Below are 19,171 nucleotides of genomic sequence, written 5' to 3' on the forward strand. Positions count from 1 at the left end.
ACAACAGTAATATCAACCGCACCACCTAAAACACACACATACAGACTGTCAGAGCACTCAGAATCAGTGTCTTTAAGGAGAGAGAGACAAAGTAACACACACACACACAAACTCAACTTTGGGTGTGTTCAAATTGGATGATGAATGCAGGATTGAGTCCATGCTGGAGGGGCGTCAAAAAGCAATCAACGTTCCATCTCTGATGAGTCCGGCGACAGCGTGATTCACATCGAGGATGGAAAGCTGATGTGCTGGCCGAGACGAAGGCCAATGTTCCCTGTCGACCCCCTCCTCCCCCCAGCCCCCTCCGAAATGCCACACAATCACCAGAGATTAGACATGCATCTCAACTCCAAAGCCACAGAACAAAAAAAAAAACAGAGGACATAATTTGTGTCCTGATTATGATAGACTCTTTTATTCCACTTCTCGACACAGCTGCAGAGAGAGCTGACGTTGAGGAGTGTTACCATTGACTGAATGTCAAAATATGGAAAAAATGCACCCATCTTAACCACAGAATAAGACTGACTGCCAAAGCACCGTGAAACGGATGCGAGAGTCTGAAAAGATGTCGTACTCGTTTTAGCTACTCATCTCTGTATGCTTTCAAGCACAGATCTAGATTTTTAGACGATTATGAAATACAACACCATTATGAACAACATTTTAAACAAATCAGTGAGCATGCGCATAAGGAGAAACAAACAAAAAAAATGTAATTTTGTAAACTGTACGGTTAAACTGCAAGCGCTTTAAACTATTTTGGCTTAGTTATTAGTTACAGTTTATAACTAGCCTACACAGAAATTATGAAGTCCTATGCGGGTCACACTAGACTTTCAAGAGAAAACTATGGAAGCTTGTATTGAATCTTTTTTTCCCCACAACACTGAGTGTGAGATATAAAGTCAGATTTGTGAGAAATGAACTCAGAATTACCAGATATAAACATAGAATTGTAAGTTTATGCATTGTGAGATATGAACAATTCTGAGAAGAAAAGTCGGAATTGCAAGATAAACTCACTATTGCAAGAAAACATTTTTTTTATAGCATTACCATTGAAGTGTAATTAGGCCTAGCTGGTGGATATATTTAGTGTAGCGTTAAACGAAAGTTATTACATGCATTGTAATGTTCGACGCGAATTTCATAACAAGTGTCAGTAGACTGGGAAGATTTAAAAAATGAGCAGTTCATTCATAAATTTGTACAACCCTACCTAAACCCTGTGGAGATACAAACTGGAAGACAGAACATATCAACCGCAGTACTGAAAAGTGGCAGAGCTACATAAGGTCTATAAACTGCAATTTTTTAAACTTGTTTTAATCTCATTTCTCAGACTGCTAAAAAGTCAGACATTTATGCACAACATTTGATTACAAGCATAAAAGATTAATTCAATTAATTACTAATTAAATTAATGAATTATCTTGCTGAATTAGAATTAAACTGCAATCACGGGACAAAAAAGATCAAATAAAATGCTAGATACTACTGGCAATTTTTTTTATAGTTGCATACTTTAAAAAAAAATTAGGCAATAGGGTTGATATCAAATTCCAGTAAGTTATTGAACAGACTAATTAACAAATGAAACATTAATTAGTATTAATTAGTGCTGGGCAACGATTACCATTTTTAATTGCGATTAATCACGATTAATCGCAGAAAAATCATGTGATTAATCGCAATTAAAAATGGTAATCATTAGTCATTCTTATGCACAAAATTCAATAATTAATTCAAAAGTAGTGTATTGTGCACTTTTTTCATTTAAACATAGTCAGTGCTTGAAGTGACTATATATTGTGAGAGGGCCATGTGTCACCAAGTCCCAAACAACTCAAAACAATAAAGCACAAATTTAAAGGGGACCTATTATGCAAAAATCACTTTTATAAGGTGTTTGAACACAGTTGTATGGCTGCAGTGTGTGAAAACATCCAGCCTATAATGGTAAAAACCCACCCACTCATTCATTTAGAATCTAATAAAGTCATAAACAGTCTCTCAGAACGAGCTGTTTCAGGTTCTCCCTCTGTTCACGTCACCGAGGGGAAAAAGTCCTGCCCATTTGTGACGCTGTCCTATAAGCATAGACACAGCCCTGAGTGAGAAGCTGCGGTCCGCCTCCGCCATTACCGATCACTTGCTGTAGCTGCTGGAGATATACAATGTCAGCACCAAACAGGCTTTTCAAGTGTTGTGTTTTGGGATGCACTAACGAACATAGGAGTCTCCATAGACTCCCTACTTCTGAGCCTGAGGAAGCTGTGGTTAAGTTTCATTGTCTAAGGAAGTGTCCCAGAAAAAAATCGGTAAAGTCTCCAAAACGTGTAGGGATCAATACCAACGCTTTGTGCGCGAACGTCAGCTCCAGACAAAGTAAGTGTCACGCGTTTGTTTTCAAATTGCCCTTCTGAAAGAGCTACTTGGCACTCTGTAAAGCTAATGATGCTAAAGCTACTCTGTCTGTTCTCACTGGTGCTGCCCATGAATGATTGTGAATAGGAATGTGGTAGTTAAAAGTTGCATATGAAAGCAATGTGAGTCGATCGCTTGAGTTTGTTGAGCTCATAATCACGAGTGGGACTTATAAAGTTTGTGATAGCATGCCATGCACCATGAGACCAGCTATGTTGTTATTTTTATCCTGCCGTGCTCCCGTCTGTGTAATTCATAAACGCGAATTTATTATGCACAGTATAATCAGATGACTGACTTTGAGTATGTTTTCTGTAAAGATAACAGGCTTGTACTAATCGTGGAATGTTTATTTGCAAAGGCTAGCAATGCTAATGCCGCAGCGTGAGCTCTTGAAGCTCCGCCCTCTTCTCCAGGAGCACCAGCTCATTTGCATTAAAGAAACATACTCAATAGCAGAGCGTTTGGGCTCATACCCAAAAAGTGGCAATTTTAACAAGCTATAAAAAAATATCTGTTGGATATTTTGAACTAAAACTTCACATACATACTATGATATCAGAGACTTATTTTATATCAAGTAAAAAGGAGCATAATAGGTCCCCTTTAACAAAACGATGCACTTGAAAGCGCTTCTCTGCTGTCTTCGTGTGCTATTGGAAACTTCCCGTTTCCCACTTATGAAGTTGTGATTACTAGCATGTTACATTATTTACTGTTAAAAATAACAGTGAACAGTGGTTTGTGAATGTTGATGCTTAGCCTTAATAATTTATGCTTAGCTTCATGTGAGCGCTGCCATAGTCTTATGCCCTCCCCAAATACTCTCATTGGTTGAGACGCGTTATGATGCCCATCCCAAGCCAGTACTGATCAATATCCCACCCCTCCTGTGACCCATGGTTTGTCTGTATGAGAATTCAGAGCCAGTGAGCAATGTGCTTTCATAATAATAATAATAATAATAATAATAAACTGTGTTAATGCGTGATAAAATAATTGTCGGTGTAAATTAAAGATAACGAGTTAACTTTCCAAGCCCTATTATTAATGAATAAAATGTATCAAATATCCTGTAGCCCTCAAGCATTTCTCAGTTTTGTACACAGAGATCAAGTCTGTACCTGCTGATATGGATACAAACACTGATATTGTTACATTTGGTAGCAAATTACAGGCACTTCTGATATCTAAACTAGGCAGTATACAGTACACAATGTGTTTAGCAAGGGCTAGTATACCATTCCAAACATAACCTCAATCACTCTTTCTGTTTCCTTTCTATCCTCGGTCACTCAGCTATCTCTCTCTCTCTCTCTCTCTCTCTCTCTCTCTCTCTCTCAGGCTTTGGCAGTAGAGATTGGACTCTGAACTCAACTTAGACACAGAGTTGGGGGATTTTACAGATGGTCGGGAAGAGGCTTTAGCATTTGAGGGGAGGAGAGCAGAGCCCGATTTCACACCGGTGTAAGTGTGTGTGTGTGTGAGAAAGCAGGCCACCTCTAATCCACTGACTGCAGAGAAGGCCTGCAGCTATCCTGCTGCCCAGCACTGCCGACAATCCTGGCTGCTTCTACAAAGCCATACATGGTGCATTAGAGGCCTGGGCTGAAGGACTCTCTGCTGATATGCCGATAGGTGCTGAACAGAGTCCAGAGGGAACCGCACGAACCCACACACGCCTGAACATCAGAGACACATGCAATCACACACTGAGGCCTATTCATTGTGAACATGCAGCCACTGACCCGTTCACACCTTAGATCCGGATAAAGGCCTGGTCACACTTCCATTCAAATGCATGCGAATTCAGAAGCATATGGACTATTTTTCTCAGTCTGCTGTTTTTTGACCTCACAGACCAGGATAGTTGTTAGTGAGAGGCTTGTGTTTTCCCATATTCACTTCAGGTTTTAAAGTCTGTTATGACCACACCTGGGACATCTGTAATAAGAAAGCAGTCTGTCAGCATTCCCTGCAAAACATGATTTTTTTATTAAAAAAATATTTAAGTATGTTTTACAGTCTTTCTACTTCACGTTGCCTTTAACGAGCTACTTACTGTAATTATTGGTCAATTTTACTAGCAATTTCTGAATTACAATTTTTGTAGATCATTAGCCAAAATGACCTTATCGGTGCACCACTAAATATTGCATAATAAGTAATATATTGCAAAAATATCATAAAAATACACGGTTACACATAAATGGCCATCAATAGAGAACCAGCCAAACCTTTACCACTTAACTTGCAGTCAGGCCATATCATTATAGGTAACTGGAGTATGAAAGAGTCTTTAAACCTCGGGGGGCATTTCCCATGTTTCTATCTCTCTGTATCTTTTAAACAGCCATAACTAAAGAAAGTCAGAGAGAAAGAAACAAAGAAAAAGGTATAGGTAAGGAAAAAAACTCTTTTAACACAGATAGACGTGTGCAATCTTCTCTGTGGAGCTGTTATCTAACAAGGGCCGTTTTGTTTGGAGATAATGTGGTGAAAGTCATTTTACTACATTCATTAAAGTCCTTTCAAATGTACATTTCTGACCACCACCAGGAGCTAATCTTCAGGAAAGCATGAGAAATGAATAGACACGGAGATCATTATGATTAAACCGTCTATGAACTGGGCAGGACACGTCCTTGATATCAGTCCTTTCAAACAATCGATGGTGCATTTCATTCACACATTACTGCATTCACAAACCCTCCCGTATCGCGATCAAACCGGGTTTCTGTCCTCCATTTGAAGTGCAATGGTTCAGGTTAATGCTCAATGAATGTTGGTTATGATACATTATAAATTCATCTTCAGTTTCTCTTCATTGACACATAAATTTTTCCTTTTTTCTAAAAGATTTCTAAGGAGAGAAACAATTCTGTTTCTGATTCCACACTTCTGGTTCCTTAAACAGTTCCTTTAGCACAAAAGGAAAAACATGGGGTCCTTTACATTTGTATACTTACTTTCTTGTGTCAACCTCAAGCCATAAGCACACAAACACAGCAATATTTTTAGTTGAATATGACAAAAGTAATGATTGATTTTCAGTGATTCAGTGAGCCACGAAAGTGATTCAATTAGTGAGTGAGACATTAGACTAATTCAACACTGATTTGCAAGTCATTTTGACTTGTTGATTAAAAGAAGAGTTGCTTCTAAACCTGACAAAGAAAGACAATACATTTTAACGTATTTTACCTCAGTTTAAAGTTAATTGATCAACTTTAGGAGTAAAGAAGCATATACTATCCTCAAAGCTAACAGACATGGACAAAACCTGTAAATCACCTCAGCAGAAGCTGCCACACTTGACCACTGTGCTATGACTAGCTTCACGAGACCAGTAGGAGATGAGAAAGAAGACGACGAATATCTGTGACCTTTTTGTCCTTCACATTTGCTGAGCTTCAATCTGAGAGAGGGAATCAAACACACACTGATCCGAAACTCGCTGTCAAACGCAGAGCCAGACATCAATCAATCAGCACTTTCTAATTTTTTGACTCTCTTATCATTTGACCCATGCGTTATCCTGTTTCAGTGGCTTAAGAAGGTTGATGCTGGTCAAATGTGCGCCTCTGCAAATCCTAGCAAACATACACACACTTATACACAAATACACACTCATATACATAAGAAAAAACAGAGCAATACTCAATCCATTTTTGAACTAGTATCAACAAAATGTTGAGTTGTTACATTTTTGTTCTCTAACTGAATTTATTCAGAATAAAAGGTTTTATTTTAAGAATGAAAGTCATACAGGTTTATAACAACATGAGGGTGAGTAAATGATGACAGAATTATCATTTTTGTTTGAACTTTCCCTTTAAAGTCAAATCCTGGCTCACGTTCTGTGTGTACTGACACATATGAACGCAAAAGGACAGATATGCGTGAATCAGAGGATAAAACAGAGTTTTACAGAAAGTCCATCTCATGACAAACCTCAGACATGCGGCCCTGTCAAATCAACGCACAGCTTTGCCCTTAAAGCCTTAACATGTTCTGGAGGTTTACTTCTTATTTCTTACTTATCTGACGTAAATTGTTGATCTGTTTATTTTCCAGAGCTTTGTCTCCAGTGATTTTCCAGCCAGTCTGAAACATGATGTCCGCTTTATATTACAAGCTTGAAGCAATGCTGATGTACAAATTGAAGTGAAAGGCCTGATGTTTAATCCTCCCCAGCACCTTTTCCTTAATGATGTTTCCCAAGAAATGCCAGGGAAATGCCCAAACCCCTCCATCAGATAGAAACGAGCTGCACTAATTCCTGCCAGAAACTCACACTTCAATATTTCTGTCATCAGCTTAAGGTCAGTGCTTATGAAAAAAATATTTCCTGTAAAGGATCTTAACACGAGCAAAAAAAAACTAATATCCTCATCATCATCATCATGAGCTCATGAAGTGAGTTTGAGTGCAGTCAACGTTTCCTATTGCAAAGGAACAGAAAATCACAAAACTTAGATCTCCTTAAAATCTCACTTATTTCTCCTAGACAAAAAGGAAATTAAACTGAATCTAAAGTGTAAAATGTAAATTTAACATCAGTTGTTTCTTTAAGACACCAGTGACATTAACTGGAGTACAAAATTTTTCCTCCCAAGAAAAAGACCAGAGTAAATCTTTAATTTAGGATATCTGTGCTCAGATTTCTCAAGATATCAAGTCTGCAATCAGAAGTCAAATATCTCTCAATAAGAATGCACAAATTTCTCATAAAATTCCCCCCAAAAATGGGGAAACGTCTCAGACAAATTTGAAACTTCAATTCAACAAAGCTTGTGTGCATTAAAGCACATTAAAATAGTGAAGTGCATTAAAATATATATTTTTATAGCTATGGGCCCTATTTTAATGATCTAAGTGCATGGTCTAAAGCGCACGGCGCAGGAGCACTTAGGGCGTTCCCGAATCGACTTTTTCTAGTATAACGACAGGAAAAATGGTTGGCGCTCCTGACGCATGGTCTAAGAGTTGTCCCTATTCTCTTAATTAGTAATGGGTGTGTTTTGGGGCATAACGTGCAATAAACCAATCAGAGTCTCATCTCCCATTCCCTTTAAGAGTGAGTTGCAGATGGCAGATTCGCTATTTAAACGGCGGAATTTTAAGGCACACAGGCCGAACGCATCTCCAGAGAGCAAACGGATCTGCTTATGCGCGAGCAAATAGGTAGGCTAATTCTGATACACGGAATGACTATCCATTATAGTCATGACATGTATGGCATTTTTATATTTATGTAGCCTACACAATAATATTCTTTTACACTGCAATCCTTTAATTTTTCATATTTGGCATGTTTGTGTGCTGCTGCGTGTCCCTGTGTGTAATAAGCAAAGTGAACGCATATTGTGGACCCACCCAGAGGCACATTTTCAACTAACGTGCTCTTTAAATAACAAAACAAATATTGCGCCATTTAGACTAGGTTTGAGTCCCGCAATCTATTTTCATTTCCCTCAATCCTCTTTTTTAGACCAGCACGCCCATGGGCGCAGAAATGGGCGCAAATGCATTTGCTATTTAAACAACGCAGCACAGGACGTGAAAATGAGAACTGCGTTGGGCTGAAACTAGCAAAAACACTTGCGCCGCCCATTGCGCTGGGTGTATCATAGGGCCCTATAAATTTATATGGCTCAATTAAGTCTCATGAGCTCTGAAAAAACAGCAAATGTCCTCTGGGCTCCTGAATCTCTTTCTGAAACTGATACTGGCTAAAGTCTCATTCATTCTGGGAAGCACTGGAGTGTGTGTTTGTGTTCATCTCCGTGTCTCTCACACACACACACACAAACACGCTTAACACAAGTCGATATCCATATTCATTACATGCTAAGATTTCCGCTGATAACATTTTGGCGGGCAGATTGGCGGTCTAACCCGTGAAACACACTTAATTGAGCCGTATCTCCATGGTGGTGATGTTCGGAGCCAAGGTGAAGGAGACGTGCGAGTGAAATGAGTGAATTCATGATGTGGCCCCTTCACTCTCTCTCTCTTTCTCTCTCTCTCGGTTTCTCCTTTTGGCAGGGGCCAAATAGAGAATGGTAAATGAAGCGATTGTGTCCCCCAGGCAGGAGTAGGGGGGAAAAAACGCAAGCGTCTGTGTGTTAGGCTCCCCGGGGGCTATTCTGAGCCTGATGAGGTATATAACCATGCTGGAACCAAACCGCAAACTGGGCTGCAACTGGGACCTCTGGGAGAACAAGTGGGAAAGACAGAGAAGTTACTGTACTCTGCAGACGGTACTAGTACTGGGGCGTAACTAACTAAAAGTTAACTACATTAACAACTAACTTATCTTCATTATTTATCATTATGTTATTTAAGTCTCATTAGTTTTAATTTTTTATATATTTAATGCTGGTAACACTGTCAATCTAATTCATTTGTTTTTGTGGCAAATACATGGTCTGACTTATAAGAATGTCATTTATAAAAAATTAATTTTTATATTTATATAAAATATTTGAAATATATAAAATTTTAAATTAATTAAACATATTTTATATTAATTAATTTATATAAAATGTTAACAATAATAAATTAATATATAATACAATGCAATATAAAAAAAGTGATTTTATAGGAATATTTTGTCATATACAGTAAATATATTTTTATCTGATAATCATAGCTTTATTTTAGTTATAAAAGCCCCTATTTCACGTTTTAAGACCCTCCATTCAAAAGGAAAAAAATGTATTGGTCGGAGGATTTAAAAAATAGAAATTCCTTAAAAATTCCCTAAAATAAAAAATATAAATTACACACAAATTGAGACAATTGTTGACATGCCGGAAGAGGATAGAGATACTGTAGAAACATTGATAGCATGTCTCAGATAATTTGTTATTGGAATGATCTGAGAAAAACTCTTAATAATAAACTTTGTTATCTCGGTTAATCTGAAAAAAGTTTGAGATGTTTTCTATAGAGGGAATTCTAGAGGACACACGTAAGATTACTGGGTCTTTTTCTCAAAAGAAAAAAACCCTGCTGTTTAATCTCATTGGTGTCTTGAAGAAACAATTGAGATGTAAAAGAGATCTCATTTGTGATTTTTCATTCCTGAGGGCAGTATCAGACTTTAAATACTGATGATCCATCCTTCCATTTCTGTCTTGATCAGAATGCAGGCCAGGGAGAGTAAGGAGACAGACAGAGCAGAAAGGGCCCAATCGATGATCTGAGAGTCTAAACTAGATTTCTAAGCAGTTTGCCACTCTCGGCAGCAAGATAAGATAAACTTTCTTTGACCTGAGCGATGAAGTTGCCATGGCGATCAGGGAGTACACTTTCCCTATTGATATTGCGCTGATGTAACAACAAATAGAACCAGATCGCGTGGCCGATAACGCTGATTAATTAATACCAATATTGATCTGTACAAGCAAGACAACAAGGCTATTAACTCTAAGGCTGAAAGTCAATTGTTACCTGGAGCTCAATAGACTGATCACTGATATCACAGCCAAATAAACTAAACAACAGACGACACAGATTAGTCAAGCACAATTTCTGCGATTTGATCTTGTTAGGTCCTTCAAGACAGAGTCAAAGGAAAAAGTTGAATAAAGGGACAGTCCACACAAAAATCATTTACTCACCCTCATGTTGAACAAAGAAGAAGAACCCAATTGAAAAGTACTATAAAAGCAATTAAAATAACTCAGATGAGTCTATATAATACACTACTCCTCAAAAGTTTTTTGAAAAATGCTCACAAAAGCTGTATTTATTTTTTCAAAAATATGGTACAAATGGAAATATTATTACAATTTAAAATAGCTGTTTTCTAAATGAATATATTTTAAAATGCAATTTATTCCTGTGATGGAAAGCTGGATTTTCCATATCATTACTCCAGTCTCTTCAGTGTCACATGATCCATCAGAAATCACTCTAATATGCTGATTTGCTGCTCTTCTTATTATTATCAATGTTGAAAACAGTTGTGCTGATTAATATTTTTGTGGAAACTTTGATATTTTTTAATGCAGGATTCTTTGATGAACAGAAAGCTCAAAAGAACAGCAATTATTTGTAGCAATATAAAAGTCTTTGCTATCACATTTAATACGTTTTTAATTCTTAATAATTTTTATAATTTAATTTTTAATTCGAGACACAATCTTCATTGTTGTGTAAACTATTCTTTTCATCAACTGTTAAGAAATGACTGAATGATTAACAACTACCAGGCTTGTGAGAATGAATGAATTCAGAGTTGAAACTAATGTGAATCTGAAGTGACAACCGTAAATTGATGAGTTGCTCTCTTGAGATGAATATATTGTTTACAGTGTTTCTTTCTGCACAAATATCAGAGCAAAGAAAGGCAAACTGTCAGCTCTGGAATCATCTGTGAGGAATTCAGGAAAAAGGAAGATAAAGAGGAAACTTCAGCAGGAAATGACCTCCACCTTTTGAAACCACTAACCCTGATGTATCATAGACTGTTTTCCAACACAGCGAGAGAAACAGACAGCGAGAGAGCAAAGGAAAAAGGGGAATGTTTGGGAGAAAGGATGGATCAGAGACAGAAATGACAGCATTCCTCTTCTCTAATAATGGATGTGCAAACTCTTCACACACATCTGTATTTTCCAAACGGACACTCTACATGCACACTCACTCAGTGGAACTACAACTGTGACGCTTAAATAGAAACACAACATGAATTAATTTCTCCAGCAACCAGTGATAATAACAACAAGACATGAAAAATACACTACACAAGTACATAAATGCAAATGCTTCTAGCTGCACAAGCTCAATTGTGTGTATTGTTCCATTTGGAAATGGGTCTTATTGTAATTCATATTGCAACCCAAGTTTTCATTTTCAACACTGATGCAAAGGGGGTTCTATTGCAAACATTAACTGTTCTTTTATAGCCAGTTTTGACTTTCAGGTCAACTGTATATAGGCATTATATATATAGAATTACTGAGAAACAGTGTTTTTATTTTTATTTTTATGAACAACATGGTAAACATCCAGTTGAGAACAAGAAAGAAAACTAATAAAAGAAGGGTATATCAACAGTTCCATGAGTACCAAACATCATACTATATATAAAAAAAAAAAAAATGGGAAAGCCTTGATTGAAACCTATTTTTGATTCTTTATATACTTTGTATATTGTTATTATATAGTATGATATTTGCTACACATGGAACTGTTGATAAACCTTTTTTATTAGTTTTCTTTCTTTAAAAAAACCCTACTCTTTTGCTTTACTGTTTTTCAATCCTGACAGTAATAACTATTGCAATAATGTATGTCTATGTAAAAATGCGCCAGAAATTGCAAGGTTTCAGAGCAGCTACTAGCTAGTTAAAGTCAATATTTACCGCTAGTTTTATGATTATCAGATCCAGTGTAACGGCTCAGACATTCGAATGTAACTCACCCAAAAATGAAAATTCTGTCATTAATAACTCACCCTCATGTCGTTCTAAACCCCTAAGACCTCTGTTCATCTTCGGAACACAAATTAAGATATTTTTGATGAGACAAAGTGCTGGATAAAGTCGTTATTTTCGTTTTCTTTGCGTACAAAAAGTATTCTCGTAGCTTCGTAAAATTACGGTTGAACCCGTGATGTCACATGGATTATTTTACCAATGTCCTTGCTACGTTTCTGGATGTTGATCGTGTTAATTACATTGCTGTCTATGGGAGGGTCAGAGAGCTCTTAGAATGCATCAAAAATATCTTAATTTGTGTTCCGAAGATGAAGGTCTTACAGGTTTGGAACGACATGAGGGTGAGTAATTAATGACAGAATTTAAATTTTTGGATGAACTATCCCTTTAAGTATTGAGGTTTGGTATAGCATAGCAATGCAAGAAAGTATTCAGAACGCAATCAAGCATATGCAGACATTGGTCAAGCATTTGCATACTTGATAAAAGCAGATGATTCAAATCTTGTCTATCTATCAGAGCATTTGATTTCTATAAGTTTGTGAAGTCAAATGGCCCCTTCAGCTTAGACAAGGCAAAACAACGCAAGCTGTAATTGGCAGCCAACAGATGTTGAAAAGGAAAGTTGGCATCCAGCAGCCATTCGTCATGAGACAAATCTATGAGGAACACAAAAAAAGCTGCACACTTTCATCAGTGGAAAAAAAGGTCTCGAATTTCATTATTATCACAACAACGTTCTCCTCCAAAACCATTGGAGGCTTGAGCTGGTTTGGACAATGTTTGAGCTGATACACACACTAGAACACAACACACACCCAGACTTACGGTGTCAAAAATTTCACTGAAACACACTGAGTAGACCGCAGACATAAATATGTAGGCTCCATATACATTCAATAATTTGATAAAATAAAAAGGCATAAAAATAGAACAGAATATAGTAAACAGACTGACTGGTAAACCACAGAATTCAAACCACACAGACCATCCTGTTTCATCTCCAACATAAACATATCCATGCACACACACACACACACTGACATGTTGGCAGCCAAGTCAGCAAACACTCTCACTGCACCATTATAAGTTGAGACTGTGATAAACCCCGTCCAGAGATAGACGTGTCACCTGATAGGCCTGACGGAGCTCTCGTATGACATCATCATCATCTACTGGGCGGAGCCAAGATGATAATCACACAGTTATTATGAAGTCATACGGAAAGTCGATTATACACACATTCACAAAGAGCAACAACAAACCTCCACCCGAGATCTCTGACTACCATTTTCCAGCACCGAATGCTGGCAAATCCTCCATATACTTCAGTTTGAGCGTAATAATCATTTGGATCAGCTCTGGAACTCAAAAAAGTCACTTTAAAAGTAGATGTGTTCAGTCAGATGTGTTTCCTTTGTCAAATGTCAGCTGAAAATTGACTGGTTTGAAACAAAACTGCACTTGCCTGTGTTGTTGAACCCCTAGTGGTTAGACTTAGTTTCTCTAGCAAACATCCTACCTAAACAGCATGTTACTGCTGCTCATTTGCATAAAGTGACATCACCTGTAGTTTGTCTGAAAGGACTTTGGGTTGCTACAAACTGCTGGCAGTGTGAACACCCCTTGGGTCGCTCATATGGGATAAGGCAATCCCAGAATGCACTGCGATAAGCTCAGTCTAAAAAAATGTTGATAAAAAAGTAAATACTAAAAGACTAACCTATTTAAAAATGTACTGTTGTATAAATAAAACGCTTATTATGAAGTATCATGCTAATGTCTGTAGACCTTGTCTTGAATACTTTCTTTAACCATTTAAAGAAATATAAAAAATGAAAGGATTTAAAAGACTTTAAGGGAATAAAGAAAAGAAAGAAGACCAGGAAAAGAGTATAATTTATTGTATATGATATGATGTAATCAATTTTTCTAAAATATGCACATTTTCTCTCATTTAACGTACACCTAATTGTCCGAAAATTTGTCGTCTAACATGAATCAAAAGCCTATAATTTAAATTCAAAATTTAAAAAAACTGCATCAAAATTTGCAACAAAAAAAAGTTTGAATCACTAGGTATTACTGTTGGTTATTTAACATGCCTGTTGTGAAACAAATATAAATATAATGTCAAATATTAAACGTCTTTTATGCATCTTACCTCACACTAACCATTAAAAACTGAAGCGTCACGCTGGAATTCATGTTCTGTTTCTGTGAACATTAAAGCCCGCCTTCTTTGATTTGATTGGCCATCTCAATCATTAGACATTGACGTGCACTGTGAGATCGCTGAGGAAGACCAGGCTAAAAATGTAACTTTCAGTCATCCAAATAACAAACAGGGTGGAAGTGCAGCAGAGCACCGTCAAGAATATCAAATATCAGGGGGAGCAATTTGGTCAAGGTCATGGGTTTGATTCCCAGGGAGTGGATGTAGTGATAAAATGCATACCTTACATGCAATTAAAGCCAGTTTGAATAAAAGCATCTGCCAAATTCATAAATCAGAATCCGAATCAAGTTTTAAAAGTTACATTTTTAGGCTGTCCTGCCTCAGCGATCTCACAGTGCTCATCAGTGTCAAAATTATGTAGTTGGCCATTCAAATTATAGACGGTGGGCTTTTGAAAGAGCATGAGGTAAATGTAAATGTTTTAATGAAGATTCCTATGCAGGCAATAGACAACAAGATAGCTCACTAGCTTTTGAAAGAGAGATGAAAGAAAAACCGTACAGTTTAGCATCCCACAAAGCAAAGTGGCGTTTAGAAGCGCACAGACCTGCAGCGAGCGTAAACAGATGGAGAGAGGCCTTTCCCATCAACCCGCCTGCTCTCCAAGCCCACACGTGCAACTCGAGGGGCTATTTTACAGACAAATTACACCACGGGGCACGCTTTCCATTCGCCAACCCTTGTATCTGCCCTGCCTATTAAAGCACCAGGCATTCCTCAGCACAGACTGAGACATCATGCTCTCCTGCGAAGCTAATCGTGCTTCATCCCTAACGCATCAGCGATATTTTCATCTCTTCCTGTCATAAATTTTCACTGGCCTTGGCTCAGCCCGGTTAACAATCGGACCAATTTATTGGCATATTGGCATGAGGTGATAAGGGCTAAAAACAACAGCGGCGAGCAGCCGCTCGTGGAGATGAGCTGATAACGCAGATATGAGCTCTCATACAAAACATCTCACCCTCCATCACCTCTCTATCAAACTCTTATTACGATGAGAAGAACTGAAAGAGGAGAGGGCGAGAGGGGTCTTCGATTCACCCATGGGGGTGGGGACCAAAACCAACGCAAAATAAATATGAATAAAAAATGAAATCAGATGTAACTTTTCAGGGCTAAAAAACAAGGAGGAGAAATACATAATTTATCACCGCATTATCAGGATATCCAGGCAGCCTAATCAAGGAGCAGTGGATGACTATTTTTTGCCTTATCATCCAAAGTGGTGGAAACGGAGAGGGAATTATCAGCCGGCTGCAGATTGCTGGGTTGGAATTTTAATGGTAATAATCGCAGCTCTGATGGTATATCTCCCTGCCTTATCTTTCCCATTATCTGGCCCTATCTCACAGGCATCGGTGCAAATTAATGGTGCTTTTTCAGCACGGCCTTTTTATCATTGCTCAGAGAGCACCCAAGGAGAGAGAATAAGCAAAATATTAAAATACTGCATAAATCACAATTTTAGATAACCGACCAACGTATGGCGGTGGAGGGAGGGGGGGCCAACAACCTTTTTGTCCTTTAGAATGACTCTCGATCTCTCTGTGCACTGGATCAGACGGTCTCTTCTTCTCTCTTCCTCTTCCTGAAGTGCCGAAGAGAGGAACTACAGGCTTCGCGTGACCTTTCGGAGCCAGAGACAATACCCTGATATTATGAATGCTCTAGTAACGGAGCTGTGAGAGCCGTTAGATAACTCAGTTCCTGGACATCTCAGATGCATTTCAGAAGGAAATCGACAGAGATCGATTTGCATGCAAACGCCTCGGTCAACAGTTTAATGACTCAAGCTCATTTCGGGTATTCAGAAGCTGTCATGCTTGTCGAATGAGATAACAGAAAGTACCACATCAAACAAAATACGCAAAGATTGCTTTGCACTGACTGAAAGCCTTCAAACATATTTGTATTTACTGTACTGCATAGTAGTACAGTCAAACAATATTTGATCTGACAGAATACATCTCAATGTGTCACCCAAGTGACAGGATGGTCAAAATAAACCATTTTCAAAGGAATACAGTTTTTTTAAGTTAAATTGAACTTTATGTACATGAGCTCAACGGAAGCACGTATGATTTCACGCACAAACACTCAAACAGAAACATTTCATTTCACTAGTACAAACACATACAAATATCGAGCGGCGATAAAAAGACATATGGCTTTTAGAAGTGTGCAATCTCGCTTGATCCCTTCTCCTTGGCTCAGTTTAACCTGTTCCTAAAAAACAAAACAACATTTCACAACAGAGGAAGAAGATTCTTCGTCCTTCCTCCCTGCGGTCCAAACACACACACACACACACATGCTGCATCTAAAGGCCCTGACCAGCGATCGCACTTCGGCTCTTTCATTCACAAAAGATGAATGTAACAAAAGCCAGCCTATTTAATTATTGTATAAAAGACAGAACTGCAATTTTACTGTCTGAACTTTTCACTTTGTGAGGCGCTGAAAATATTCAGGTACTATATCATAACAGTGTCCTAAAAATAGGCCCTGAAAAATGGAAATGCTCAAGCTACTGATGGTGTATATTTTATGAAACACATTATTTATTTAACTCTGTAGAGCTCTGCAGATTATTCTAGGCTGAGATGTGTCATATTTATTAAATATTAAATTTATTTTAGACCACAGAAATACTTTTTGGAAGAATGCATTTAAAGATTGCAACAACTAAATAGGTTTTGTTTTTGCACACTTGGATACTGACTAAAAATGCAATTAATTCATTCACACTTTTTTTCTAAATGCCTTAACATAAATACACAAACTATATTTCAGTCTTTATTTGCATGCATGAGGGTTTCTGGGCGATTTTTTTTTTACATCCACATCTGACTCGAAACAGACCCTTAAAACCTTTACAGCTCTTATAATTTTATACAGCTTGCCAAACAACAATAACGCTATAATAAATGTCAAGAATAAAAACATGACATTGAAATGTGCTAAATGTGTTGCCTGTTAATCGTTGAAACATGGTCAAATACAAAAAGACTGAAAGATGAACAGACTCACTATTTACACCTTTTTAAAGAATCAGCTGAACGTCTTCAAATCTAAAACTACTTTAAACTAAAACACTGAATCAGAGCTTCTCACTACAGAATATAAAACGTTCAGCGCTAAACAAACATGCATAACTATTACAAAAGCACTTCTAGAAAAACAGTTGCATTTTATTTATTTATTTTGAATTCTGTTTGATAGCCAATAATAAACGTGCAATATGCATAAATAAAAAATAAAAGCAAAAATGAAAACATAATAAACAAGACTTCAAATGTGACTATTATGAAAAACATCTCCACATGCCTCAACAAATACAAAAAAGGACTGACTGTAAACAGACCCTCCTGGGGCTTTGAAAGAATCAGCTTAACATCATCTACTTTACTCAGTTTCTGTGATCGTCACTATATGAAACTTTAAGAATGAAATAGCCTAAGCACGTGCATACATATTATAAGCAAAGAAGGCACAGCAATCTAAGAATAAGTAAATGCAAAATGAAAGCATAACAAACAAGTCTTCAAAATGTTACATTCACGCGAAAAACAAGCCTCGTTAAAGACAAAAACACTGAAGCATCAAACAAGATTTAAAGAAGAACATTTGCACCTGCTTCTACGATCAGTTATCATCGTAAACTGATCTCTCTCAATCTCCCTTTCATCCAACTTTACTCCGCTTGGCTTTGAAACAAATAACAGTAATGATAATAATAAACAGAGTAACTTACGCTTGATTTGCCGGGGGTTGCTCTGCTTTCTGCGGGACATGTTGATCCGGATGATTATTGATTATTAATTGATATTATAGGTTATTATGAGAGGTTATTATGGATCATCCAAAAGCCGAACGGGTCGCAGAAGGAATGAGAATTATTCACAGGCTCTTGCTGTCACACACGCGTCCCCCTCGCTCAGTGCGTGCGCACGAGTGTGTGTCTGTGTGTGTCTGTGTGTGTGTGTGTGTGTGTGCGGAGCTGCGGTCCGCTCGGACTGACGGCGGAGGGGAAGGCGTTTCGCGCTTTTGTTTGAACATGAAGTTTGATCCACCGCGGTCGCCGTACACACACAATCTCTCACATATAATGCTGTTAAACTTCTCTGTTCATGCGGACTATTGTTCCGAAAAGCGCTACACTCAGGCCAAATGTGTTCATTCTTTTTTGCCTTTTTGCAAAAAACTTATTTAAAAGATTTGATAGATGGAAATCCCGAATAAAATAGACTTATTTATGCATTAATGACTTAATTTATCGAGTATAAAGCGTTTCTATATGCGTCCTCGGAAATTACACCAACAGCCCTAGTGAGGAGAACTACCCAAGTTTCTCTTAGCCAATCAAAAACGTAAATTACCTGCCAATCATTATCTGTGTTCAGGTTTGGTCAAATCGGGTTGGCTGCCATTCTTTGGAGGGCGGGGTTTGGGACAGGTGTGGTTGAAGTGAAAAAGACAGATAATAGCCTACTTTAAATATCATTGAGTACTTGAAGTAATCATAAACAATTTATGTATTATATTGTCTTGTATTGATGTTTACTGTATATTTATTGTCACACACTTGACTTAATTTATGATTTTTATAAACTTGAAAAACATGTAAAGAATTGTGTTTAAATGCTTGAAATTATTTTTCTTGACAAATGTGACCCTGGATCACAAAACCAGTCATATAAGGGTCAATGTTTCAAAATTCATCATCATCATCTGAATAAATAAGCTTTCAACTGATGTATGGTTTATGAGGACAATATTTGGCTGAGATACAACTATTTGAAAATCTGGAATCTGAGGGTGCAAAAAAATCTAAATATTGAGAAAATCACCTTTAAAGTTGTCCAAATGAAGTTCTTAGCAATGCATATTACTAATCAAAAATTAAGTTTTGATATATTTACGGTAGAACATTTACAAAATATCTTCATGAAACATGATCTTTACTTAATATCCTAATGATTTTTGGCATAAAAGAAAAATTTATAATTTTGACCCATACATTGTATTTTTGGATATTGCT

General features: G+C 37.4%; 1 protein-coding gene across 2 annotated transcripts in view; it reads right to left on the reverse strand.

Annotated features, from left to right (window-relative positions):
- Positions 1–18,122, reverse strand: part of LOC306887020 (zinc finger protein ZFPM2-like) — a 162,393-nt gene extending 144,271 nt beyond the window's left edge. The window contains exon 1 of one of the 2 annotated variants that reach the window (XM_079444478.1): positions 17,885–18,122. In XM_079444478.1, coding sequence (XP_079300604.1) covers positions 17,885–17,924 — 40 coding nt within the window. In that variant the 5' untranslated portion in view covers positions 17,925–18,122. The remainder of the gene's footprint in view (positions 1–17,884) is intronic. The other variant, XM_079444479.1, reaches the window with a different exon arrangement.
- Positions 18,123–19,171: the final 1,049 nt, after the last annotated feature.

The sequence above is a fragment of the Barbus barbus genome (genome assembly GCF_936440315.1).
Source record: "Barbus barbus genome assembly, chromosome: 21".
NCBI lineage: Eukaryota > Metazoa > Chordata > Actinopteri > Cypriniformes > Cyprinidae > Barbus > Barbus barbus.